Genomic DNA, 27,302 nt, shown 5'->3' with positions numbered 1-27,302 from the left:
CCTGGGAAGCCGTGTTCTTGTCGCACCATTGAACATGTTCCTCTCTGGTTTGACTGGAGCAAAAAGTTTCTGCCTCACCAGGCTGTCACATATCCCCCCCCCCCACCACCACCACCACAGGACGTGTGTCTCCCCTCCCTTCGTCTTCTGAGATTATTCCTGGAAAAATTCCATTCTGAAATCCACCCGCTAGCAGATGTTGCGTTTCATCACCTTAGAGTAAAGACTCACCTCATCTGGTGCTACAGTTCAAGGCCAGGACACTCCGCTCGTATCAGAAGGTGAATTACCCTGATTATGATCGCTTTAGGAATGTTAACACATGCAGCTGTAAAATGGCTCTCCCAAGCTTTTTTTTCCCATAATCCCCGGGAAATGAAAGGTCTCTGTCTACTCTTCCTGGAGGCAGATTGTTATCAGCACTCGTGACAGGTGTGGAGCCGCCTGGCCCCCAGTCAACCTGCCGTTTCTCACGCCGGAGGGGAGATTCACGGCAGCCTCGCGTGCTAAATGTCCGCATGCAAATGAGCGACCCGTGGATCCACCGACGGTCCCCAGCTGGTTAGCATCGCATGCTAACTAGACTGCCAGGACCCACCTGCAATTCAGCTCTCGGCGCAGTTGCGCCTGCATGTGTTTGTGTGCATGTTTGTGTGCATGTTTGTGGGCACAGACGCCGGTGACTAGAAGCTTAATAACAGAATGACGGCAACAAGCGGTGCAGCCACTAACCGTGAACGGTCGCTCTGTCCTCTGACAGGACCCCCCCAGCCAGGTGGATGGTTCCGAGGCACCGGCCCTTCCGGACGTGGCCCCCGCTGGTGGTGCAGAGACTCACCGAGTCTCTGGAGAGAAATGGTGAGTCTTTCCCGTCAGCCAGGATGAGCCCGCAGCATTGCGTGAGCCTCACCACTCACCCTCATGCTTATTACTCATAATCGGAACGAAAGCTACGGCGTGTGAGTGTGCCCCGCGATGGGCTGACCCCCCTGTCCTGGGTTGTTCCCTGCCTCGTGCCCATAGCTTCCGGGATAGGCTCCGGACCCCCCCCCCCCCCACGACCCAGAAGGACAACCAGTTTAGTTCTCAGTTATGTGCATAAATCATAAACATCAAAAAAAATAATGCTTTATTTGTTGAAGTGTCATTTGTACAAGTGTGAGTACAGGTACACTGGAATGCAGCTTTTAGCATATCCCATCATGCTCTGCTTTGACACACACACAGAGCTGAGAATGACGCTTGGGGGCCAAGAACATAGGAAGACATTTATCTGGCTCCCCTGGTGCATTTTTCAGGGGGTTAGGGGCCCAGGGGAGATGCGGCTATTCTGCTAAAGATGAGATTTGAACCGGCAACCTTCTGATTACAGACACAGAGGCATAACCCACTGAATCGAACGTTATAAAGGCAGCACTTCACCACTCCCAGGTGGACACTTTGTCTTCTGTTGAGTCCCGTTAATCTTGTTTGTTCTCCCTCCGTGACAGGATGGGAGAGCGAGGCCCTCTACAGAGCCCCCCCTGCCTCCTCCGGACCCCCAGAGCTACGGCAAGCCTTAGACACAGGTTTGTGCCTGCCCTCATGTGCCTAAATATTTTGTTGTAATTCAAGCAAAGGCCTACAGTTTACACGCCAAGGTCTAAATGTGAAAGGGGCAGCTGCACAGTGCAGGTGAATGGACTGAAGACATGACAGCAGTACATCTGACGGTCCAAAATTGCAAGATTGGAAGTAAAGTTTTGTGTTGGCGTTCACATAACCACCACAAGGGGGCGCTGCAGTTCAGCTGACAGTAGGCAAGCTTAACTTTTTGGGTCTAAAAGCAGAACTCTTCCGATTTTTATGGTGAGGAATGGCACCACTAAAGCCACCAGGATTGACTTTGCACCGATGAATTCTGTGCTGTACAGTTAACCAAGCGGTGGAACAGGCTTCTGCTGTGAAATGTACTGAATCACCAATCCATTTCCTGTTTATGTGTAGATCCCCCATTGCATTTATGGAGCTTGGTAACCACAACAGCATCAAGGTTACAGGCTCAGGTGGAAGGAAAGACCGTGACATTGGGCCGAGTTCAACCTAAATTCACATGAGCGGAGCTACTCTGCTCTGTTTACGGTCCAACGCGTGTAATTAGAAGTGACTTGTGCTGCCAAGGGTCTGCTAGACATCTGCTACGCATGAATCTGAATGAGGATACGGGCAAGCTGTTGAACCTTGGTGTCCCTCGTGGAAATGAAAACTCTGCACAATATAATCTGACACCCAGTCGGAGTAGGCCTGGGCTCCGGGTCATGTGAAGTTTCATATCACGTACTGCATTTCTGATCACCCCGGACTGTTACGGGATCGGGAATTCGGCTTGCAGAGAAGGAAGCTTCGGAAGCGATTCCCACAAATGGGCTTTGGCAGTCCTGCGGAGCTCACTGTCCGTCCCACGGGTCAAAGTTGAAGCAGGAACAGACTTCTCTTTCATGGATGTCGTTTTAATTTTAGTTGATTTTTTTTTAATTTTGGATCTGTGGTTCCCCTTGTTATGTAACTAAAGGATCCGAATGCAGGGACCTGCATGGCTAATTACATATTCCCTACTTCCTGGAAGCAGATGGAAGGTGCCAGCTGTTTCATTTCCAAGGTTGCATCCAGTTAAAAAGTTCAGGAACCCGGAGAAAAATCCCACCTCACGTCTCCCGCTCTCTGTAGTCATGCGGCCTGACAGCTTGCGTTGTAGTTAAGCCGATGTTTTCCATTTTCTCTGTTTTTTCCCCCCCAAATAACAGTGTTGTGCTGGCACTTGGCAGCAGAAAGAGGGAGGGGGTAGCCACCCAGCTGCCAAACAGAAATGCTAATAATAGCATGATAATATTACCATGAGAATGTTGCATAATCTTATTCCTGACAAGACGGAAAGAACATGCCGGAATAACCATGAACATGTATATATGGTTTAACTCGCTGTAAAATGTTGGGGGTGGGCAGGTTCCTGGGCCTTGGGAGGGCTGGCTCCAGCTTTTTCATTCGGGTCCAGAGCTCATGACCCTGGTGATGGAGCCGAGCCCAGCTGAAGTCCATGTGGCAGCCTAGGTCAGCTTCATTGCCAGCGCCCCCTGCTGACCGCTAAAGTTACTGCTGAGTTAATGTTTACACCTCTCCCTCACCCCGCAATATAAAGGGGGAGGTAAGCATTTCCTTGAGGGGTCTGACAGAAAAAGCCCACACTATTTAAACTTATTAGTGTACATTTATTTGGGGAGGGCAAAGGACAGTCCTAGCACTGCCCTGGTGTGGCCCCTCCTTTTCCCGTCTGTCTTCCCTACACTGAGGTTCCACAGCACGTCATTCGTGTCGATTGTCATTTTCCTTAAAGCAGCCCCCATCCCCGCTACCCAGATAATGTGATCACCCCCCAGCCCCTCCCGATCCGGCTCTGTTAGCCATTCCCGCCCGGAGCCACGCCGCATCCCAGGACTCATTCCTGAACCATCCCTCTCCTCGACTGCTGTGCTCAGCCGCTGCGGAGAGATGGACTCCTTCGATGTGGAGCGTGCTTATCCAAGGGCCCCCGGGGACCCCATCGCCGTTCCTCCGTTAAAATAGAGCCGTCTGTTTATTTACTCAGCCTTCTCCTTTGTTCTCCGGTTTGGGAATAATTGCTTGGATCAGCAAGAAAGGGGGAAAAAAATGCAGCTGTCATTCTTCATGAATGGACACTTCTGATTGGCTACAAGTGATGTCATCATACGCGATAGTCGATAACCCATTAAAGTTATGCGTTTTACTGTCAGCAAGCGGGTTAAACCCTCTCCCTGGCTGCTGAAGTAGTTATATATTTTATTACTGTAATCGGCATCCTGTGTGATTAACAGACACATGGTTAATTGTTACAAAGCTAAGGCGATTTGGGGACTTGTATTACTTGGGGAGGGGGAAGGTGGGGTGGTAGAGCTACTCCTGAAAACCCGAAGCTCCTGTTTCTGCTCCTGTTTACGAGGAGGATCATGGGAGGATAGGGGGCAGGGGAAGTCCCGGCCCTGCACCCAGCACGACGTACCACAAGCCACCTGTTGAATTTTCCCAGCAGCCTCTGCTGCATCGTGTTGGTGCTGTTCTGCGTGTGTGTGAGGGGGGGGCTGCGTTTCGCTGCCCTGCAGCAGAAGCTCCACTTCCTGTCCCAGAGGTCAGCATGTGTGGATTGCGTAATCGCATCTCCTTCTGCCTGCCCCCCCGCCCGGCCTCCTTCCCGCACCCTCCCCATCCGGCATGTTCCAGGCCTTCCGTCACTCCCGCGTTGGGGGCCCCGCTGCGCTGGGAGCAGCTTACTCTCCGCCGGGTTTCCTGTCCTGCTGTCCCTGAAGAACACTCCTGAATATCGGGCCGGAGGATGCGCTCCAACAACCTCTCTGGAAGGTTATCACTCCAAGAGAGAGATGGCGAGCTTGGGGACAGGGGGCTGGGATTGGGAGTCGGGAGTCGGGATGGGGTCGGCAGAAGTGGGGGGGGGGAGAGTAGAACCCAAAAATTCGCCTTCGTATTTATCCACATTCATTCAAAGCGATGTACATGTAAGGAAAATGGCACTTTGCAGACATACAGCTGTCAAGGCGACGACCAGGTCTGAGTGCAGTTCAGCTGAGCTTCCAGTGATTCCTCAGGTATGAGTGTAAGCAGCACTGGAGCAGGAGCTACGCAATAACCACACGACTATTAATGAAGCAAGAACCTAATAAGACGACTATTGAAATGAGCAGAAAGTGCAGCATTCAGGGAGCATGGAGTGGTGTCAGGATAGTAGAGGCGCTCGTGGAATAGATGGGGCTCGAGGTGGAGGGCAAATAATGACCGAATGTCACCTTACCTGCCAGCTCATTCCGCCATCAGCAAACCACACATAAGGGTACTGAGGGTGGCAGAAGGTGGTGTAACCCAGTGCTATATGGTGACTGGGATAACCGGGCGTGTCACATGTACACCCAGGTGTACAGAGAGCCCCCACCCCTCCTCTGTGGGGGGGTGACGAAACAGCAGTCCTAAGCAATTCCTAGTCTTCCCATTCAGTTACTCATTAGCCTGTAATTTTGTGGCTGCAAGTCACATGATCAGACCACATGTGATACAGCACCAATAGCGTGCGCTTCTCACTTGTCTAGGTGTATCTTTGCGGGAGTGAGCACTTCCCTCCCTCCACCTTGGTAGTTGTGAGACACTCGACCGCTACTGTTTTCTGCGCCTGAAATCTGCTGCCGGTTCTCCACTCCAGACTTTCCAATGCCTCCATTTTGCTGAGATACTCTCGCTAGTTGGAATTCCGCCTTTTCCCACCCCTTGGAATCGCCGGCCGTCCAGGGTCTTTCCCATCTTGCTGTTAATTACCGGCTTCTGCAAACTTCCCCGCAAAATGTCACAATATTTCCCATATAGCACTTTTTTAAAAAAAAGTTATCCATCCAGATGGAAAGAAAGAATACAGGCCCAGAACACCCTAGCTTGGGGGGGGGTGGGCGGGAGTGGCAGGGGGTTGACAGAGTTCTGGAGGGTTCAGATCACCAGCAGGAGGTGGACCATGCAGTCACCCAGGAATGAAGCCTGTCATCTCGTAAAGTTCATTTCCCTTCCGCCCGTCCCGGGGACAGTGAGACCGCCTGCAAAAATACCCTGAGGGGAGAAATTGGTCCGTCGCATGCGCCGGGGGCGGCCGTGTGGCTCCAGCGGGCTTCTGGGTAAAAACCGCTCGGTGCCACTGACGCAGCCGGCGGGGCCACGAATAAATACTGCTGACAGCACGTGAATTCAGAACCGACCGGGCCTGAGTGAACCACGGCCTGCATTTAAGCTGCCCATTTTCAGTCCTCCTGTCTCTGCAAAATCCCCCACCCCCTACCTTTACAAGTGGTGTCACTGGCCCCAGCTGAAAGCTGACTGACCTCTGGAGTGGCCCTTTCCCCTGTCACTCATCGATTCAAAGCATCCCATTGGCTACTGAGGTCGGTACCATCCATGTAAATTACGGCCACTCTTATGCCCTCCCCCCCAACTTAAAAAGTCCGGCCGGCAGCTGAGGCGTCCGCAGGGTGTGCGGGCCGCCCCTCTCCTGCGTTTCTCATGGATAACCAAGGACCACCCATGGTCACTTAGTCATTGTTTTTAGTTGGAAATTAAAAAAATCAGTGAAGCTGAACCCTTGAATAAAAGAGTGTAATACTGAGGGATTTATCAGTGTGTTTCCCTTCTCTTTGAAGAAGCTGTGGTCATGATGATTATAATTTATTCCCATCCGATGCCTTTTAACTTGTATTTTTTATTATATGCAGACTTGACTGGGGTATGATCTCCCAGCCCTGATCCAGAGCTGCTGTATCGATGCCCCCCCCCCCCCCAGGGCTTTTTTGATGTTTTTGCCGGAACATGGCCGCACATGCAGCAGTGTTCACCCCCCACTTAAAACACACATTTGAGTGGGACCCCTGAGGTTTAGGGGGGCCACCAGCTGGCCACTGCTCATTGAGATGCTGAAGCAGCATGTTCTGCCGAGCAGCTAGCTGGCCACGATCTTCTGGTTCCGAGGATGGGGGGGCTCCAAAGTGACTGTTTGATTGGGGCCCCCAGAAATAACAAACCCGCCCCTGCTCACATGAGCCCGTGACCCTGACGTGCATGGATGAACTGATAGCTCAAATGACCAGTCTCACTTAATTTGCCCTACATTTACAGCAGCAGGCGGGCTGTACTGGGCAGAAATGGTAAATGCTGGCCTGACTCAGGATCTGTGGTCGGCTTCTAGCCGGTGGTGAAGGACCTCCTGGAAAATAAGAGAAGGAGCAGAAACAGCGCAGTTTGGGCACACAGAGGTCACGCACTGGGCACGGATGGCCGGCGGTTGGGGGAGTTGGTGGGGAGGGACTTACCCAGCGGGCGGATTTTGAGTGATTCAGCACGGGGCACAGCCAGGTTCCCAGCTCCTGCAGATTCTCGCTGGTCAGATGAGGCACAGCTGTCCTATATGCTAATCCCTGCTGAAACGAGGGAAACGAGTGTCTGTGCTGCCCGCGGAACAGGGCCAAGCACATTTCGACAATAGCTGACGTTGTGTGTGCCGGAGTTGGTGACAGTCAGAGCATTGTGATAATGAAGCCGGCCCGGTTAAAGCCCGGTGCTGTGAGCCCATTCAGGCCAACAGCAGACTAACATGTGGGCTCTGTTGCTGTGAACCACCAGATGTGTGATGGTGGGGGGGGCGGGGGGGGTTTAGGAGGCTGTAACGTGGGCCTGACTCATGTGACTGTCCCTGATAGCACTCATTCTTCTCACCAGCTCCTTATTCTCATTCAGTCTCCTTTCCGCTAGTAAACCCAGAGGTTCTAAACTGTGGCCCAGCAGAAACACTGCGTGTGTTGTTCTTTATCTAAGACAGATTCTTGTTATTGTTATAACCCCCCCCCGCCATCATATATCCCCTAAAACAGAGACCCAGCTCCTTTCACAAGCTCTCCCCCCATTGTGTCCTTTGTCACGTGATTCTGTTCTATCCTCTCCTGTCATGTTATGTTGTTTTGTTCTGTCTGATACCATGTAACTCGTTCCTATTGTGTCATGTGATTATGACCTGTTCTGTCCTGCTCTTTGCTCACTCTGTCCTACAGAGGGCTGCGTCGTTTTTATTGCTTTTTCGTTTCTTATTCTTCGTGTTTTATGCGTTTTATGTCTTTTAGCTGTTCACAACAGTCGTCTTGTCATAAGAGGGTTTGTTAATCTGCATGCGGGTCTCAATACAGAGCATAAAAAAAAAACTGATCGTCTTTCTTCTTTCTGAGCAGAATGCTAATTAATCAAAAGCACCAGAGCAGTAAAATCCCCGATATGTGTACATGGTGTCATGGCGTGCCTCCCTTTAAAGGACAACATCAGTCACGGTGGATGAGGATCAGCACCAGAGCGAAAGACCTCAATGATCTAGTTTGGAGAATCAGCTACTCCGCGTTCCCTGCGATACGGCCGTCCCACAGAAAGAGCAGTTATTAGACTCGCAGAAGTGTGACCGCTGTACGGCGACGAGGAACCCGGGGCTCAGTGACGTGGTGACATTTGAAGCAGGCGGCTATTGATCCATGAGGCGGCGTGAGATGGTGGGAGAGTGGAGGGCTTCAGCGAGAGATGAAATCGATTTGATTACAGGGAGGAGGGGCCACCTGCACCCACCCAAATTACTCCGGCGTGGTACCTCTGTCTCTCTTGGAAATGCTCTGTGGGCTGTTTGACCAAAACCACATCAATTTTCCTTTGCATCACTCATTCTAATACTCCTTATGAAATTCTGTTATAACCTGTATTTTTTCATTAGACCTGGGCTTGTTCCCTAGTCAATTAAATTGAAATTGTGAAAGCATCCATCCAGCTATCGAGGCGTCTCTTTTTTCGCCTTCGATAACCGCTTTCTCAATTAGGGCTGCAGCATTGCAGAAAGCGTGGATCTTGGGAAAAGGTGTCCAGGAAGGCGGCTCCTCACACCAGTCCACGCTTCATCACACTTTGTTCTGTGTGCATCGGCATTTACTGCCACTAAGAGCCACACTTTCGTGTGGAGCTATGATCTTATGATCTGACTTTACTCGCTAGCTATTTAGTTTTCAAAATAACTGGGGGCGGGGCCTCTAAAACACAAAACTGGTCCCCTGGACGCATGTAAACAAGTCAGACCAAATAGTGGGAATATGCAAAGTGCATACTCACGGGGGGGGGGGGGGGGGCGGGGCGGGGGGTCATGAAGCAGCTACATTGCCTGCTGAGCCAGTCAATGGAGGAAAAAAATCAGATGACCTTTGAGATTCAATGACCTCCTTAATGCTTGGATCCTCTAGGAATTAGAGCACACGGAACACTAAACGCTATAATATCGAACTGAAGGGAATTAAACTGGGCCAGCCGCTTAACCAAAATTATTCCAGTAAAAATAATAATAATAATAATAAAAAAAAAAAAAACACAACGTATAGGGTTCAGGGTGCAAGGGAAAGTTGAACATGGTGCAGCATGTTCAGCTGATTCTGTAATAACAATGCAGCCAGACAGCTTACAGAAAATCACACCTGAGGGGTCAGTGCTCTTTGCACGTCTCCGTGACGGATATGGGAGGCCTGTGGAAACCTTAACCTTAATCACGGAGCGAATTCATACCAGTACTACATTGTTCCAGGTACAGCGTAGCATGTCAGCCAAAGACACCACCTCCAACTCTTAGCAGCGAACGTCTGGATAACACGAGCACTAAATATGCCAAATAAGAGATAGGGCGATAAGGTGTATAAATGCAGGTACGAGCCGTTTAGGTAGCACAGTATAACCAAAACAGTTACTCAGCAGTTATTTCAGAGCTCCAAACAGCTTGTGGGAGTTGTACTTACACAAAAATGTTCTGACGACAGAATGAAAAATGATTGGTTGAGAGAGGTAACTAATGAGATTGTAGAGAAGGTGGGTCCAAGCAAATATTGAAGGCAGGACTTTCTGATTGGTTGGCCCCCACCCTCTTCTACAATCTGATTGGTTATCTCTCTGAAACAACCATTTTTCCTTTTTTGTATAAGTGAAACTCCCATGAGCCTCCATACTTCACTATCATTTCTACTTGGAACAGTTAGAATATGAAAGAAGGGGGAAATTTTCCTGGGAGCAAATGTGACAGAAAGCTACGGCTTTAGCCGGGAACCGCTAAATTACACATTACGTCTCCGCCGTTGAGTCAGTGGGAACCGGAATAATCAGGTTGAAAAGATCCAACGCTTCCATATTGAGAAGAGCAGGCAGCCCGTGTGGAAATAAGGGCATTAACTTCAGGTCTGGTCATGGTACTGTCTGAGATGGTTGGCCTACAGTATCCCCCCCCCCCATGACCATAACTGTGTCTTGCTGCTGGCAGCCTATGAATCTGTGCTTCTGTGCCATTAACAAAACCCAACTGTGAAGGTCTCCATTAGAAATGGAAGATTAAAGCCTTGAATGAAGCAGGTCAGGTCACTCAGAGCAGTAGGAGACAGCCTTCTGGTTCAGCAGCTAAACTGGAGCCCAAGTCTGTGTGATGGTATTTGTCTGTCTTTAGCCGGTTATTAATCCTCCGTTACTTACTTGGGATAACCCTGACAGAACGCAAACTTCATTTTAAATTCATTCATTCCTCACAGGTCTTAGGTAATTTTCCCCAATATCAGTATTTTATAAGGATTCATTAAGGGTGAAACTACATAAAAGAGAAATAACAAACGAAATGACTGTTTCCAAGAATTCAGACAGGACAGGAATTCTAAGAAACAGCTATAACATATAATGTTTAAGAAGCATTTTCCTCTTCTTAAAGCTGGAGTCCGGCAGCAGAACTGTATGATTCGAAACCGATGTTCTGTAAAACCGCATTCTGGGCAAATGCAACCAGGAAAATGGCTCCCTTTTTGACAATTTGCACCATGACCTCTGCCAAACAGCCCGGAAATAACTGAGGGTGATTTACAGCAGTTGGGTTCTACAAATCTCTGGCAGACAGAGTCTTTGGTCACTGATCAAGCCCGAATACGGCAGCGCGTGTGATATTTGGTGTCTGAGACCTTCTCAGAGGTAATATGTAATGATTTTTTCATTTGATCAGTTAGACATCCTCTCCTCTACTAGTCAACCAGTCAGTCCTCTAAATAACCGTAACCTTAACAAGTCCACTGGGTGTCATTAACGGCGCTACCTGGAGTCCCAGGGCTTTTGATAACTAGGAATGGCAACACATGATCTCACCCAAACGCTATCCTGGGGCCTGTTTCACAAAGCAGGATTTCTGGCTTAGCCAGATAACTTGGCAGATTTAAGGTAGTCTGGGCTTAAATGTAAGTGAAAGAAGATAAAGTCCATGTAGCCCAGACTCCTTTAAATCTGACAAGCTATCCGGTTAAGCAAGAAATCCTTTGTGAAACAGGCCCTGGGGGGGTGTTCCACAGTCATGATCGTCCAGTAAGAGTTTAGCTAAGGAACATTCCTATTGGACAATCGTGACATCAGGCTTAAGTTAACCCAGCTAGCTAAGAAATCCTGTTTCATGAAACACCCCGCGGTCCATGATTCTGCTGCCTTCCTACTACAGACCACTGGGATGAACAGCAGTATAGTCACTCTGCTAGGCTAGTTAACACCGATCACTTATTTAAACTTTAGTGAGTTTAATTTGTTTCTTAAACTCCAGCTTCCTGTCTAATGTTATCGGGCATAACGGAATAAATAATACATGAAGAGACCCATCAAATTCTATAGGACTCAGAGCACAAAAACACAGATATTGGGAAGAGCCGTTATACCAGGTTAATAGAGGCACTTTTAATCAAAGTGACACTCAGTTCAAACAGCTGGTTCAATCACTCCCTGGAGCAATCGAAGGTTAAGGACCCACCGGTGAAATCACTCTAACAACCCTAGGATTTGAACCTGATACCTTCCACTCACACGTACAGTGTCTCCGTCTGCTCAGCCAGGCACGACCCCATGATGTATGCGTAATGTAATATGTGCTTTAATAGCAACTGATATTTTGAAGCCGTCATTGGTAAGCAAGATTACGTTGAAGGAGGACAATAATTTGCAATGTATTTATAATTATTTTTGTGTAGGCAATAAAGAACCTGCATTAGTACCTGTAGTGTCTGTGAAGGTGGTTCTATCTGACGAAAGCCCCTCACTAGATGTGTTACAGCACGTCCTGATCTGCTCGTAGAACATCACGCATCTCAAACTCAAACCCTCGACAGTCAATGAGCAGCTGCGACTTAGATCCAGTCATCTGTCACTGATTATAAAACTGATTAAGTGACGTGTCCAGCTGTTGTCAGATGTGTCCAGTTGTCCAGCTCATTTGTCTTCTATTTTAAGCATCTGAAATGTACATTACATATTAAAATAGACCGGGAATGGACATCAGTGTTGTGATTTGACAGATTTCAGCAGAATTTAGTAATGAATTAATTTGACGGCTCTCTAAATGACTGTAACGAATCCCCCTAGGATGGATCAGCGAGGGTTGATTAATTATCGATGTGCAGTCTCGGTGAGCTGTGGACTGAACCAGCGAAATTGATGGTTGGATAGAGAGGGGGTTGGCTGCCATGAATGCACACCCTTCTGGTGTAGCGGAAAATGCTAATTGATAGCATTAGCCTCCTCCTTGGTGGAGCAGACATGGGAGGGGGGAGCGAAGTCATCATGCCCTCAGATGGGCAGAAAAGCTTTCTGTTCAGTAGATTGGAATAAGCACGGGGCACAGAGGACACGGAAAGCGATTAAAAATGGCTGGCAGTGATGCGATGCGGGAAGATCGCCACGGTGTCTCAGAGAAGACCTCGTGTCCTGGACCTCCTTGCCGCAGCAGCTCTGATTGGTCTTGGAGTAACTTGTCTGACTCCAGTGCCACGAACCCAAGCGCTGGGAGAGATTGAAACTCAGCGGGCGTTTCCACGCCATCCTCAATAAGCCCGCTGGTGGGATCCCACTACATTTAGATGGACTGCATGAAGTCCAGTCCGGAATGAGCATCGATTTCAAGGAAGTTGGCTTCACGCTGGCCCCGGTAATCCCGTAATGGATTTTGCCACGCTGCCCACCCCTACCCTAACCCCATCCCTTTCAGGCCATGCGTAGCATTTCTTTTAAATGCGCCATGCACCTGCCAGATACTGCGCTCTCTGCAGCAATGTAGCTTTTGATGTGCAGTTTGATATTTCAAGAACTATTAGCCCAGTCTGGCTTTTTAAGTTGAATCATATTATATCATAAACTTTGCTGAATAGAAAAAAAAAATTGAACAGTAAATGTTATAATTAGTGTGCGTCCTGTTCCGGTGTCATTGTTGTTTTGTCCCTAAGCTACAATCCCCACTGAATGACCTACTCTCGAGATTCATAGTGGGGGGGAGAAGTGACTCTGTGTGGGATTCTTTGCCTTTCATGGCTTTGATTTCCACTTCCATCAAAGGGACGGCTTCACTTCCCAGTCTCTTCCCTGCCGTCCTGCTCGGACATGAATGGTATAGCGGCAACGTTTGACAAGAAGGTCCGTAATGTATGGGAAAGGAACATCGAATACCAGTCCGTGCTCATCTCAGATGAGGCTGTGGAAGTCTTCGAGGACATTGATCTATAAATCAACATTATCATGTGTTACACACCTGAAACTGGATGCAGCTGGAGTCCCAGTAGGTCAAGACTGCATCACTTACTTATTCAGCAGACTCTTGCATCCAAAGCGACGTACATCTTTGAGGGATTTGAACCTGCAGCCTTCCGATCACAGGTATCATGGTTCACTAAGCCACACACTACATTACAAAGGGTGGAATGCTTCTGTCACTTTCGGGGGAAGTTCAGAGATCTGTTCCTCATCTTTTTCTGTTCCGTCCTTGGGTTTGGAAGCAGAGGCAGCACTGGTCACCTTGACCTGAGAGCGGGCCGTCCCAGGAGTGGCCCGGGGCACTGGCAGAACCTTGCGAGATTCTGACTCGGTCATTCGAGAGTTAATATGGCAGCAAATCTGGAGCGAATCGAAGGTGTTGAAACATCTGCTTTATGTGCCGGGATTGGTCTCCAGGGGTGAAGAAGGAGAATGGTGGTGTGTGGAAAATTTGGGGGGGGAGGTGGTAAGAGCTCACTCTGCTCACTCGAGGCAGCATATCATGGCCTTCTCTGCATTCTATCAGCTGGCATGGCTGCCTCAGTCTGTTTTGTCTACGGGATTCAGTTTTGGGCAGTAAGCTGGGATATATTTGGCTGTCTAGAGATAGTGTCTGGTTTTTCTTTTACCGCCTGGCCCTGGACCTTAAACAGGCTTTCTTTCGACTTCGGGAATAAACAGAAATATAACATGACTCCGAGCCGCTGACGTTTTCTTGTACGTAAAGCAGATTCCAGCCAATAGCTGAATATCTTTTTGTTTTGAAAGCACTTGTGAAAGTGAAGGTTTCCTGTGTTTTTTTTTTTTCATGCTGTTGGTTTGCAGTGTATCCCATTGATTCCAAAGCATACAAGGGTTGTGCAGTTGTTGAGGAAGGCCTTCTGTATAGTATTTTGCTTTGGTTTGTTTCTCCAAGGCAGATCCTGCTGTTGGACAGTAGAGCAGATGCTGTAGTATAGTTGTCCACCTGTAGGTCTGTAGGTTTGGTTGCCAATCTGATGGTATTTTTGCCACCAAGCTGAACTCTAACCAAGGTGTCTTTTTCATTCCAGATCCCGCCTTGGTGGACCTCATGCAGTATGAGCTTCCCGTTCTGGCCGACACGTTGAGGGGATACCTGCAAGATCTTCCATCCCCGGTCGTCCCAGCTACCATCTACAGCGAGCTGGTCTATGCGGCTCAAGGTGAGACTCCTGGGAAGGCCAAGGGCAACATCGAAGAGCTCAAGCACAGAGGTGACGAGCACAGGCGCCGCAGGCCAGCCAAATTATCGCTAATCGCTATTCCGACATTTCTGCTGCACTTTAGCCTGGTTTTCACCCGGTATAACATGCACATCCAGCTTGATTCATGTTGATTTGACTGATCTAAGATTTTACCTAAAGTCATTGGTTGAATTTAAACACAATTTTAAGGTACGAAAAAACAACAAAAAGTCTTCATGCTACCAGGAATAATGACATGGCCAAACGCAAAATTATTACTTTTCTAAAATTAGCATTATTAGTGGTAGTAATCCTGTCCGAATTATTAGTAGTGACACTTAGTGCCAACGGCATCAATTCCTGTTTCATGGTGTTTTGCTTCCATGTCTCTGGCCACATTTCTCAGTTTAAGGTCGATTTCCCCTCTTTAACACTTTTGATATTTATTTTATTATTATTTTGGTTTTATTATTACTTTTTCTTTTATTATTATTCATGTCCCTATGCATGCTGCTTCTTTCCTTTTTAAAGAGCTGCTAATACCGTCCTCTTTACTAGCCAACCTTGCAACCCATAGCAAGCGCAGCTAAGCTTAGCCAAGCCCTGACCTCCTTTGAACCCTCCAGAAAGACCCGGCATCTGCCTGATTTCGCCCAGACCTTCACGCCTGGTGCCGTCCTGTGACGGCCGCGCTCCATCTGTCATCGTCTTCAAAGGAGTGGCACCCCCATGTTCGAGGCAAAGGCCATGGCTCTTGGTTCACGGTTGTAATTCCTGGTCTTCGGTGGTCAAGCGGGAGGTGAAATCTGATTAACGTAGTGTTACTCCCCTCCTCGCCCGTGGAGAGCATTGAGCATGTGGTTTAGCTTTTAGTAGACCAGGTCTGGCCAGGATCTGTCAGGAGATCTCACTGTGTTCGCTAAGCCGCTCGCTAAATCTGATTTCTACACTGGTACAGCTCTTTACCTTGAAAGATTAATTATCTAATTTAATTATTAATCCTGGCTGTTCACTATAATCCCATGTTCTGCTCTTCCGTTTGACGCCATCTCGCCTACTCGCATTAGTTAACGTGTCTCTGTGAAGGTCTACCTTCAGAAAGCATCAGGGCTTGCTAAGACTTCTTGGATTTAGTCGGCCGCTTTTCCAGCTCCTGCACGGACTCCTAATTCCATTATCCTGCATGATCCATTCGGAAGATCGGCTAGCTCACAGACGCCATCTTCCCAAAGGGCTTCTGGTCCGTCGACAGCTGGTCTTGGCCAAGTTTCACGCTCTGGTCAATTGAACAGGGGTCAGGCTTTATCAATACCAGGCAGGAGTTTGCTGTGGGGGTTAGGGGCAGGCGGGGGCCTAGACAATCGAAGGCAGGGCCCCGGCATTGGTTACTGGCAACCAGACGAAGGTCAGGGGTCTGACCCCTATCAAAGCAGGAGATTATCCATCCGTCACTCGGTAGCTCGGTGCCTGGCTGGTCGTGACCTCCAGCCCCGGGACACTTGTCTCCCAAATAAAAACCAGCCTCCCCTTCAAGCCTTGAGTCACGAATGCAGTTTGTCATTAGAGAGCTGAAGATGCAAGTGCAGTGCCTGCTTGTGTGCAAACAAAGTGAGCTGAATTTGATGTATCTTGCTGAAAATGGAAGTACCTGAATGATGGTTCTTTGGTGGAGGGTTTCGATGTTTCTCACCCAATTTGCAGCACATCCAGTATCCATGACTGGAGCCTGGATTTTAGAACAACAGAGGTCCTCTGAAATAACATGGCAAATATAAACGCACATGAAATATAACCTATTGTGTAACTGACCTAGACAGACATGACCTAGACATGACCTAGAGGCACCAGAAGTGTGTCAGCATTTGAGTATAGCAGGTGTAAGAGCAGTGGGTGGTTCTCAATACCAAGAACACACAGATCGTACTTATGGTCTTTCCCAGAGCGTTCTTGCTATTGTGCCTCCCAAGACGAAGTTGGGGCGCAGTGAATGATGGGATTGGTCTTGGTTGGTGAGGATGCAACCGATGTGCCCTTAATATTTGGGGCGGGGCTAAAACGACATCCGGGGATTTTTTTTTTTTTACTGTCCTCTGTACTTCTGCTCTTAGTTCGGCAATGGAAGGGTGACATAAAACGGGTTCACAAGAACACAAATATGCATATTGACAAACACCCAGTGTAGAGCAGTGATCACCAACACGTTGATTATACCATCACCACCCCACCCCCCAAGTAGCTCCCCACAGAAACCCCTGAGTGTGTATTATGTTTCAATGTGTTGTGTTGAAGGTTTGTGGTCCATTTGAGCATAAAGGCAATTAGGAACCATTGGGATGGTGGAGCGTGCATGTTTATTTTGATGTCATTCACCCCCCCCCCCCAAATAGGCCTTTGCATTTAAACAATTAAATTGTGTCCTCCCCAATATCAAACTTTCACACCCCTGTACCGAGATCAGCAGGCCGTTTTCCGGCTTCTCTCTCCTTCAGCACGGTCCTCGTTCCCCTGGCTCTCAGTCGGACCCTCCGCTGAGATCGCTGTCCTTGTGCGCTCCCTTCAGAGACCCCGGCCGTCGAGGAGTGCGGCCAGCAGCTCCGTAGGATCCTCTACTCCCCCAGCATCCCTCACGCCAACCAGCAGCTCCTGCTGCACCTGACACGGCATCTGTGCAAGGTGGCGCAGGCCCCCGGTGCCGCCGGGCCACGGCTGCTGGGACACGCCTTCGGCGACCTGCTCTTCCGACGTTGCGTCTCAAGGTAACCGGCACCCCCTGTTTGTGTGGGATGAGAGGCGAGACCTGAAGGGGGGGGGCTGGTGGGGGGTGTCAGGGGGGCGGTCAGCATTAATAAACAAGCCTTTGAATTCAGGGCAGCCCTCAACTGTGAGATTTTATGAGTCCGGTGCGTGACTCCCCCCTAACGCTGGAAACGTGGGGGCTGTTTTCTGAGGTTAGGGGTCACCGCGGTCTCTAACTCTGCCCCTCAGTGCTTTATAAAGCAAAATACTTCATTACAATTTGCTCTAAATTTGGAAAATTTGAAACTGTCCCTTAACTAGTCATGGTTAATATTACTACACACGGTTATTTGTAAGATTACACTACAAAAAAGCTATTTCGAGTGAAGCTATATAAAGCCCTGTTACAGCAGTATATGTACCATATGAAACTGTTTGTTCCTGGTCTTGGCATATCGGTTGCCCTAAACATTCTTAACATTCCCCGTCCTTCGGTTTATCTTGAACTTTGCAGTAGAAACCGACAAAGACCGTGTCCTTTCTTCCAAACAGCGAGTGAATCCTCGAAAGCTGTACAGCCGAAGTTAAAGGGCAGTTTGAGTATTAAATCTGCCGTGCGCCATGTAACCTTTTTAACGCATTTTCATTAGCAGAGATAGGCTGAGGAGCAGCAATGTGGACCAACCGAAGATAACGGTATTTACTCTGTTGTGTGAAAATATTTCATGGTTAATAAGTCTGGTGGAAGATGTGCTCACAGCCGCCAGAGGCTGGAAAGAAGAGCGGGGGAGCCGTTATTGATGATCTGAGGAGTGGAGTGTTAGGCCTCATCCTGCTCTAGGCATGCTAACGCTTATCACATGATGCACAGCCTTAGTGTGGGGTGTTTCAATGAAGCTCATCTGTCTCCTGAGCTCATTTTTCTTTGTTTTTCATACAATACATGAATACTTTTAATTGTCTCACACAGGCCCGTGATCTGCTCAGTGGAAGCACGCCCCCCCCCGCCCCCCCCCCCCCCGCCCCCCCCCCCCCCCGCCCTGCAAACATGCCCTGAAATGGTATCATCCACGTCTTTAACATTTCCAGCCCACATTGACCCAGCTTCTCGCTGTCCGCAGCACCGACATGAACCCAGAGCACCACGTGAAGATCGTCGAGGCCCTGCTGGTGGCCGGGGGCCTGGTGGAGATGCTGGCTGCCCCAGGTAAGGCCGTTTGCTTCTCTACCATCTGCTTCTCCACTGCTAACAGCAGTAACTCCCTGCCTCTTGAGTATGTCAGGGGGTTAAGGGCCTCGCTCAAGGGCCCAAAGGCTATTTTACCGACCATGTAACGTTAACTGGCACTAAATCACTGAGCCACATGTCACCCATTTCAGGATCTCAATGTCCAGCCAGGCCTGGTACATTTGACCTGAGCGAGCTTTTTGATTGGTCCATTTGTTTCGTTACAGTATATTGTATATTTTATGGGCTTTTACTTTCCGTGTTTGGAAACACTGCTTGGTTTTGACTCGATTGTGAGGGTCGCTTCTTACGTAAATGTGCACGCCCTGAACTCGCAAGGCATGTTAACTGGAGGAGGGGGCGGAGCATATGGTAAGGAGAGGTGATGGGACAGGGTGCTATCTCTGCCAAATTTACCGACAGAATCTTATCTGTGATTCCGAAGCCACAGACGGCCGTGAGGCTGGGAGATCAGCTTCCCATCAGCACCCAGATCAAAACAGGCCAGCAGTTAGTGGGCTGCGTTTCTGGGGAAAGTGGATGGGGGCGACTCGGAGATAGCGCCCAAGGACAGCTGTCATTTATAGCACTCCTGCATTTCTCCTTCTGAGATAATGAGTCCTTGCTGCACTGGGGAGCTCCACCACAGCTCGGCTCCGGGGCTTAATGAACTGAGTCGACCCAAAGCTGTGAACCACCAGTATGTCTCCGTGGGAAAACCTGTGACTCTTTCTTTCTGAGGAAGATGTTATCACCGGTATCTGCATAAGTACGGCTAGATGGGCCTGCTGTGCCTTACGTGATGTTTGAGGACGACATGATGCTCCTCTGCTACAAAGTCATTCCTACATATCAGCTCTGCAGCTGCCAACAAATCAGATCACTGCACTGCAAAGTTAGTATGATAGCCTGTGTACGATTCACATGTTTGGGGTTGGGCAGGTGGGCAAATTGCCTTCTCTGGCAGTAAATCAGAACACGGGGTTCTGTTCACCCAGGGCCGGACTGGACTGAGTCCAGTCACCTTAATCAGGCATTACAAGCCGCTGTAACAGTCTGCAGAATCTCATATTAATGCTGTGAGTCAGCAGGTCAGGACGGCAGCTGGTAACGCAGTCCCTCTGTGGAGGAATGGATTTTATCAGTAGGATCGGCCGGTTGTGGTGGGGGGTGGGGGGGGGGGGGTTTACAGAATTGAGGCTGAGCAGGAGTATGAATGAGAGGTGAGAGCTGACTGTGAGTTACGAATCCCGCGTGTAAACATGCCTCTACTCTGCAGTTAAAACCTGCCTGCAGCTTCCATTAAACATTAAAAAGACTTTTGGGTCTGTGTCCGTGCGTCGCTGGGCTTAGCGGTTGGCATAGAAATGCTGCCACACATTGGCTTCCGGCCCCGTTTTTAATATCGCCCTGCGCTGACAGAAAGACAGCTGGAGGCTACCGGCTAATTGCGTGAATGAATTAGCAAACGAATTAGTAAGTAAAAGCCGGTCAACAGCCCCTCTATATGCCACTGCGCCACCAAGGGCAGGCCGCAGGGCCACGAGCGTCCGTCACTATGCCCCAAGGGCATTAAGGCGCAGGCAAGACCAGGAGGGAAACTGCTTCCTCAAATGCCTCCCCCAAGATGAACAGCATGCACTTCCCACAGCTGATGTGTCACCCGTTCGGGTGACTCAGTCCGACGCAATGTGCTATAAATTACTCGGGCACTCACACACTCACCCACCAGTGTGCCCACACCGCAGGCCCTTGCCATCATCACCCCCCCCCCCCCCCCCTTTTCCCAAAGAGGCACACAGTACATATATTCATTCTGTAGCCCCTGGACATTTAATTCCCGTTAATGCGCTTCATTTTGAGCGAGAAGTCAGCCTTGGGGCCATTTATAAGCATGTCCTTTAGCAGTCTGCCTCGGACTCTCAGCATCTCATGGATCCGTCAGGCTGCCAGCCAGCAAGTGGGGGGGGAGCAGAACCTCTCCGGATTAAAGAGCAGAGACTGCAATGACATCACCCTCTTTCTCTCGGTCTATTCTGGGCCCGCTCACTATCAGGGACCCGCGTTATGGCGAGAGAGAGGAACAAGGCGATCGGGTTTCATTCAAATAGATGCTCGAACGAATCTGAGAAACAAACGATTAAGGCACGATTCATTCATTTGCGGGTAATGTTGTGGCTTAAAAAAGCCTCAGATGTTAAATGGGGTCATTTATCTTGCTTCCATGAAGTCACAGGTTGCGTGTGTGTGTGTGTGTCTCTCTCTCTGTTGCTCACTTTCACTCGCTCTCTCTTCTTCTGCCTCTGCAATGTGAATCAGCCCCTTTCGATTTGCGCCTGCAATCTCTGCCGGTGTCACACATCCGCGGACTGTCACTCATCTTCGCAGATTCCGGCGTGGTCACGACGGCACTTTAGTTTCGTTTGGCGAAGTGCATCTTCGTCTTTGCATGGTGGACAGCCTATTAGACAGTAGATAAAACAGCTTTAAATCAGTTAGAAGGGCTGCATTTGAATCATGTTGTTTAACTGTTGTTGAAGGACAGACTCTGTATATGTGGAAAGTACGTGGGAGTAAGATGTATCCCATCTGCATTCTTTGCCTGTGATCGGAGCTGTGCTAGTTAGCGGCCCTGCTCTGCTGGGGGCGATGTGAAACTATATCTTTGGGGGGCAGTAACGGATGCTGGTCACTGTTTCCAGCCTCAGCTTCGAGGAGGTCGACGCTGCCCTGAGCGAACTAACCCAAATGTACCGTCCTGTAACGTGTGATCGACGGTTAACCATGCATTTGGGGAGGAAGAGCGAGGTAGAGGAACAGCTAATTGAGGAAAATGTCAGGAGAGCAGATTGTTAAGGGTGAGGTCACCCCCAGAGATTCAGTTCCCCCCGTAATAACGACGAAGATAAGAAGGAAACGATGCAGCGAGATGATGGAGATCGGTCCAAAAATGCCTGGATTTAATCCCCAACGTTGAGCTAAATCCTCTTGGAATTCCTCACCTGCCTCCCTTCAGTCCTGCCCCACTGACGGGCCGTGCCCACTCTCTTTCGTGGCCGGTGACTTATTTCAGTGCACTGCACAGAGAAAGGCTTTGGGTTTTTTTACTTTTTATCGCACCATCTACCCAAAAAATAAACAGCCATCTTCGTTAACCTATAAAATAGCCTTAAGGCTGCATGTGAAAGAAGGTATTAATCTCAAATGCCTTCGTTATGAAGTACATGCCAGAGTGCAGTATGCCGGTACCTTCAGACGGCTCTTCTGTAGAAGCCCAGAGGAGCTACGGAATGCCTCAGGGCTCAGAAAGTACCAGCAGCAAGCTAATAGCAGCCTCCCTTGCCCAGCCTTAACATATGTATGTCTTGGTCAGTCTGGGGAATGCTGACAGCCAAAATAGATGCAGTGTTGTGGAATATAAATCCCTCAGTTTAAGAGAGCACTTCTAGTACAAACAAGATTAGTATTTTTAACGTTTCTTGCATGTCTTCCTCACTCATACATTTAGAAAAATCATGTTTGCTGCTTTTATGCTCATGTTTTTGCGCAGTACATAAAGGCTGATGAAAGTATTAAGCTACGATGTAACGTATAGCAGTTTAACTGAAACATTTCGTTGTGTATATTACCTTGGATGAGGATTTTATGTCGATAATAAGTCATCTCATGAAGAAGATGGTTTACCTGATAATTACCTGAAATTATATCCGGATGTTAGGGAAATTGAATTAATATTGAGAAACCACTAGCTATAAGTCGTTTTAGTCAGTTCACTCACTGACTATGCAACCTGGGGCTATTAATCAAAATCAAAATTAATCAAATTTTAATTTCAATTACGATTTTAGCTTCCAATGATTATCAAAACAAAATAACTGAGGTAAAACGATCATTGTGCCGCATTTTGTTTTGCAGTGATGCTCCCATTTTGTCTTGTGTTATAAATCCAGTGCAGCCCCCCGTTCCAGCCCCCTTTTCGTTTGTTTCTCAGTTGAATTACATTTAGGGTTCAAGGACATCCACTGTTAAAAAGACAAGTTTTTAAAACGTTCAATAAATACATGATATTTCCAAAGTTAAAGTGTAATCATGTTAAATAATCGCAATCTCAATATTCGCTAAAATAATCGTGATATTGATTTTCGCCTTTTTTGACTTTTAATCTAGCGGCCCCACTACAATGTCAGTCCAAGGGAAAACATTTACTTTTACAATGGGAAAATTAAGTGTGATGGTGTAGGTGCTTGTCTGGCCCTGAAATTGTCCTCCATGAATGACAGATCTCTGGTCTCTCTCTCTGGTCTCTGTCTCTCTCTACCAATCATGACGCAGATTGTCGGGTGAATTTTAGCTGCGGCATCAGGAGGTTGGTGGGTGGGGAGGTTCCTAGCAGAGCTTGGTAATCTTACCCTGGCATGTAACTTTTGGCAAAAAGACCGTGACGCCTTTTGATTATTGGAGAAACAAACATAGATTTTAGCCGGGAAAATGCATTAAACCGGGAAAAAATGTGGTTACAGAGAAAAGAATAGGGTCCTGTCTCTGGCCTACACACTGCCACCGCAATGGGCGCCTGCTCCACTGAGTGCCACCTAGCCGATGGGAAACAAACGGCAGGTGTGTTCAGTCCCGCACAGGTCCGGGCCGGTTCTGGCTTAAGGTGTGATTTGCCCAGGAGTGCTAGGGGGAAGCGAATGGGTGGCACTGTGCGCGTCACACCCCCGAAAGCATCAGGCCGATTGGAAACAGCTGTTAATCTTTTTAATCAGTTATACAAGAGGAACCTGACTTCCTCGCTAAATTGCAAACAAATCCCTGCGTAATGGGATGTCCTTAATCTTAAGGAGTTTACGGAGTTCAGCACATTTATTGAACTGTCTGAGATGGACTTGGCAGCATGGTGCTGTTAAGATAAACCGGCGTTTAGCGTGATGATGTCAGCATGACTCGCTCCCAGGATAAGCAGGAAATCAGCGGCGTGGGGATTGATCTGGGTAATTAAAATTCTTCGTTTTAGCCAGGCTGCAGAGAGTCAACAGAACTCATTAGCTCAGATACACTGAATGCATCCGACTCTTGAGGTAATATTTTGAGGTGAACATTGAACACGGTTAAAAATATATATATTTTTGTGAGAGATCTTCGCGAAGATGTGTATGCTTTGATTATCTAAAGGCTGGTCCCTGTGTGTACAAAACAAGGAAGACCATAATGCACACAATCCCCCCCCCCCACACACACACACACACATCTTAAAGACACTAATTGACCTAACTGCATGGCCTGACTGTGGGCAGCAGCAGTGCATATCACCACTCAAACCATGAATTTAAGTGGGGCCCCTGAGGTTTGGGGCCCCCTGTTGGCAGCAAACAGTCACTACACTAGGGGGCCTGGGGTGACTTTTTGGGTGGGACCCCAGAAACGACAAACCCGCCCCTGACTATGGAAGGAAACCCACTATACACAGAGAGCAGAATTCGAACCCCTAACCCTGGGAACATGAGGCCCAGTGTTACCCACAGTGATGCCTCTTACCATAGAGTTTCCATTCAGTGATTTGAATTAAACTATGTGTGTGGAAGGGGGTGGCTATGATGGAGCCTGGGGTGCCGTCAGCACTAAGTCCCCGGAGATTAAGGGCGTGTACAGTTTGTCCAGTTTGATCGAACAGCGGTTTAACAGATATGAGCCTCAAACCGCAGAGCTTTCCGAATAGGCCTAGATGTAGCAGGCCGATGATGGGGCCTTGGCTCTGGCTGCAGCGTGAATGAAGATCGAAGCAGATACTACACATTGCTCAGACCCCGAGCGCGGCTTACTAATCGCCGTGACAGGCCAGCGAGCGGAAACAGATTAAACCGATGATAGCGCCGTGTCACATGTCAGCGCGGATCAACGTGGCCAAGGCCGACAGCAGAAATTCTGGATTAGCGGCACTGCCGTGTCGGGCTCCCTCGAGTGCTGCTGATGTTTCGGGCTGTCACGAGAAACGTGCTCGCTTTGGATTTACCTCGTCCACCAGTCCGATTTAGCGTAGTGACTCCTGCAGTCTTTTTAGGGTATGGTACCAGTCAAGGTCATCAATCAGATACATTTAATGGGTCTTCTTGTCAAAACCTTGTAAATGAGGCCTTAAAAATCATGGGGCCTCCAAGAATTATCTTGCGTGGTCCCGTCAGCTCAGGGTCCAGATGAAGACTCTGGTCGGAGTAGTTGTGATGGTGAAGACATTCCTTCCAGCTGTGAAATAAACGGATGTCGTTCCAGTAAAGGCCTAAGCAGCCCAGCTCCATCCTGACCGGTGGTCGTGTCTCTCCTCCTGTCACCGTTCAGCTGTCCTGCTCAGAAACGGCCAATTCTCACCTTGAAAGGAGTCTCCGGCGATGTAAGTGAATTAGAGCGATGTAGCAGGGCGCAGAAAACACCTCCGCTCACTGTTTAAGGTGTGAAGTCTGTCCAGCCTGCCTTTCATAAGCACTTACCCATGGCGTGGCAGTGAGCATGAAGCTCATTCTGATGAGCGGGGGGGGCCACGAGGCCGGGCTTGTGGTCACAGAGTTACACACCGAGGGCCGTGCAGACACCTGTTTGGGAGGAAACGCAAACCCCATGTGTGTTATTGGGGATCACGCTGGGGAGCATGCGTTGGTGCAGCGTGTTACCGCACCTGCCACATGCATGGATCCCTCTTCTAGCATGGAAAAATGCGCAGGTGGATATTGCACAGTAAGATGGGGGGAGTATGAGATTCATGTTATATCCACCCTGGGGGTGCAGCAGAGGCATGAATACCCTGGCAGATTCAGGGGGCCAAGCTCTTTACAGGGGTCCTTAAATATGTAAATTATAAAATTTGAGTGGGGGGGTGGGCAAGGTGAGACATTCCAGCTGCACCCCTGTGCCCACCCCCATTTCGCTGCTGCATTCCTTCTTGTTTACATGCATACACATTACACTGCATGTATAATCCCTTATGTCAGTGTCAGTGCCTGCGAGGCCTTGGTTAGGGCTGACCTCTCCACCTCGAAGGTCTAGCCCAATCATCCGCGCTGGCAGCTCATGAACATTAACAAACATACCCCCCCGCCCCCCCATCCAGCCCCTTCATCTACAGTAACCTGCATCCACGTAGATCCCCAAGACCAAGCAGCCTCTCGGGGCAGGCCGGACTTCAGAGCGGTAGGTGTGACTGTCCTGATAGAGGGAGGCTGGAAGGCAGCTAGAGTACCAGAGAAAACGGTGGAGAAAGTAAAAGTTTCAAGGGAAAGGTGAGAGTCAGAGAGCTTCCAGATATCTGCAGTATCTTGGGGGGGAGACTGCACTCCATCTTATGCCTGAAGTGTGACAGTAAACATTGGCTGACTTGGATGAACACACACACACACACACACACACACACACACTGCCCTTGATTGTTACCGACAAATATTGGGGGCAGTGGGTTGCAGAGAGATGAGAATGAGAGAGAGAGAGAGAGAGCATACTAATGGTAATTATTACATACTATTTTTGAACCATATATTGTCCAATAGCATTTTGTGCTTAATATTACTAAATCCATCCATCTAAATTGATCATGCTGAATAGGTTTAAAGAGTGTTTTCCTGGTTCAGTGTTTCCAGGTATGATGAGCTAAAGGCGTAAGTTGCAGATCTTGAGGGAAAAACTGGTTGTTCTATTTCAAAAGCCTGAGTTAAGAACCATAGTCCTGCTGATTTTCCAGCCTTCCTTTACCTGTGAGCCAGGTGTGAAGCCTCTGGCCAATCAGAATCAGTAATTAATCTACTAACTACCTGGGAGAGCTGAAAACAAGGCCTGGTTTTGGAATCGAGGGCCAGATTTGAATGGTGGGGATAAGCGGTTACAGAAAATGGATGGATGGCTGGATAGATTTGGGAGCCTGCTATTCTCTCCCAATCTCTCTCTCTCTCCGCCTGACAGCCGACCGTGTTTCGGCCTGCTCTGCTCGCCGCTGATGAAGTTGTGATGCCGGTGTGGAGGGGGGTGGAGATTAGGCCCCTTCACCCCTGACCCAGCCTGCTTCCCTCTTCCCCTCCCACACCATCCATCTATCCATCCTCTGCTCCCCCTCCACTCCTCCCCTCAGTGTCCCTCTCTCGCGGCTTCCCTTGAAGAACCCGGTTCAAACAGACTTGAAAAGGTTCCCCGCCTGCACCGCGGAGCTTTGAAGGTCCGGCGAGCCACAGCTCCATAATGCTTGATATTTTTAAAAGACTCGTCAGGGATCCCTGTGTGCTTTCTGGCTGTTGTGGAGAGGAGTTTGTGTGCATGTCTGCGTGCGCGTCTTACGATGCCAGAGGAAGCCATCTCCTCTATGTGTTTCTCAGTGTGGTCTTTCTACGCTAACTTTGCCAAGAGAGCTGTACTCGTAAGGTGTTGTCGCGGATTAATAATGGACGTGTTTCACGCTTTCTGTGGCCTTTGACTTTCTCTATGGGTTTACGGTTGATATTCCGCTTCTGAATTGAAAAGAAGACACCTGTGGCAGGACAGAACACTATAGAACATCTCTCCTGCTGTGAAATTCTCTGTGAAGGAAATAGTCAGTTTCCCATTTTCACTGCTGCAGTTTCCACCCGTGAACTGAAGTCAATGCAGTGTAGACACTGTATTTGTTTGGCCAGGCTTGGAGATGGCAGTTATCCTCAAAAGAATCTGTGAATCATTCGATATTTGTTTTGCATGTTGCCTCATTTTCAGTGACCGGTGATTTTATGCCCTGCGAGAAATGCCTCTAGTCTCTGTTTCCAGCTTCTCTGTTCTTGTGTATAAATCGTTCATGTTTATCAGTATGGCTTCAGTGATGTACTTTGCTCATGGCAACATATTCTTATCAAAGTAATTACTTTTCTGTAACCTGTCAAAAGCCTCTATGTCCAAGAATGACACGGCCAATAAAAAAAAAATTAAAATAAAACATT

At 48.7% G+C, this 27,302-nt stretch overlaps 1 protein-coding gene across 1 annotated transcript in view; it reads left to right on the top strand.

Moving 5' to 3' along the window:
- The first annotated feature begins 738 nt into the window (after positions 1-738).
- LOC125709303 (phosphatidylinositol 3-kinase regulatory subunit gamma-like) overlaps positions 739-27,302 on the top strand; it is a 68,370-nt gene continuing 41,806 nt past the window's right edge. Inside the window, 5 exon segments of the mRNA XM_048977603.1 lie at positions 739-858; positions 1,491-1,568; positions 14,241-14,372; positions 16,954-17,149; positions 18,251-18,336. Coding sequence (XP_048833560.1) covers positions 780-858; positions 1,491-1,568; positions 14,241-14,372; positions 16,954-17,149; positions 18,251-18,336 — 571 coding nt within the window. The 5' untranslated portion in view covers positions 739-779.

Source organism: Brienomyrus brachyistius, chromosome 15 (assembly GCF_023856365.1).
Source record: "Brienomyrus brachyistius isolate T26 chromosome 15, BBRACH_0.4, whole genome shotgun sequence".
NCBI classification, from domain to species: domain Eukaryota; kingdom Metazoa; phylum Chordata; class Actinopteri; order Osteoglossiformes; family Mormyridae; genus Brienomyrus; species Brienomyrus brachyistius.
Note: the sequence above shows the minus strand (reverse complement) of the source record. Positions and strands in the feature narration are given on the sequence as shown.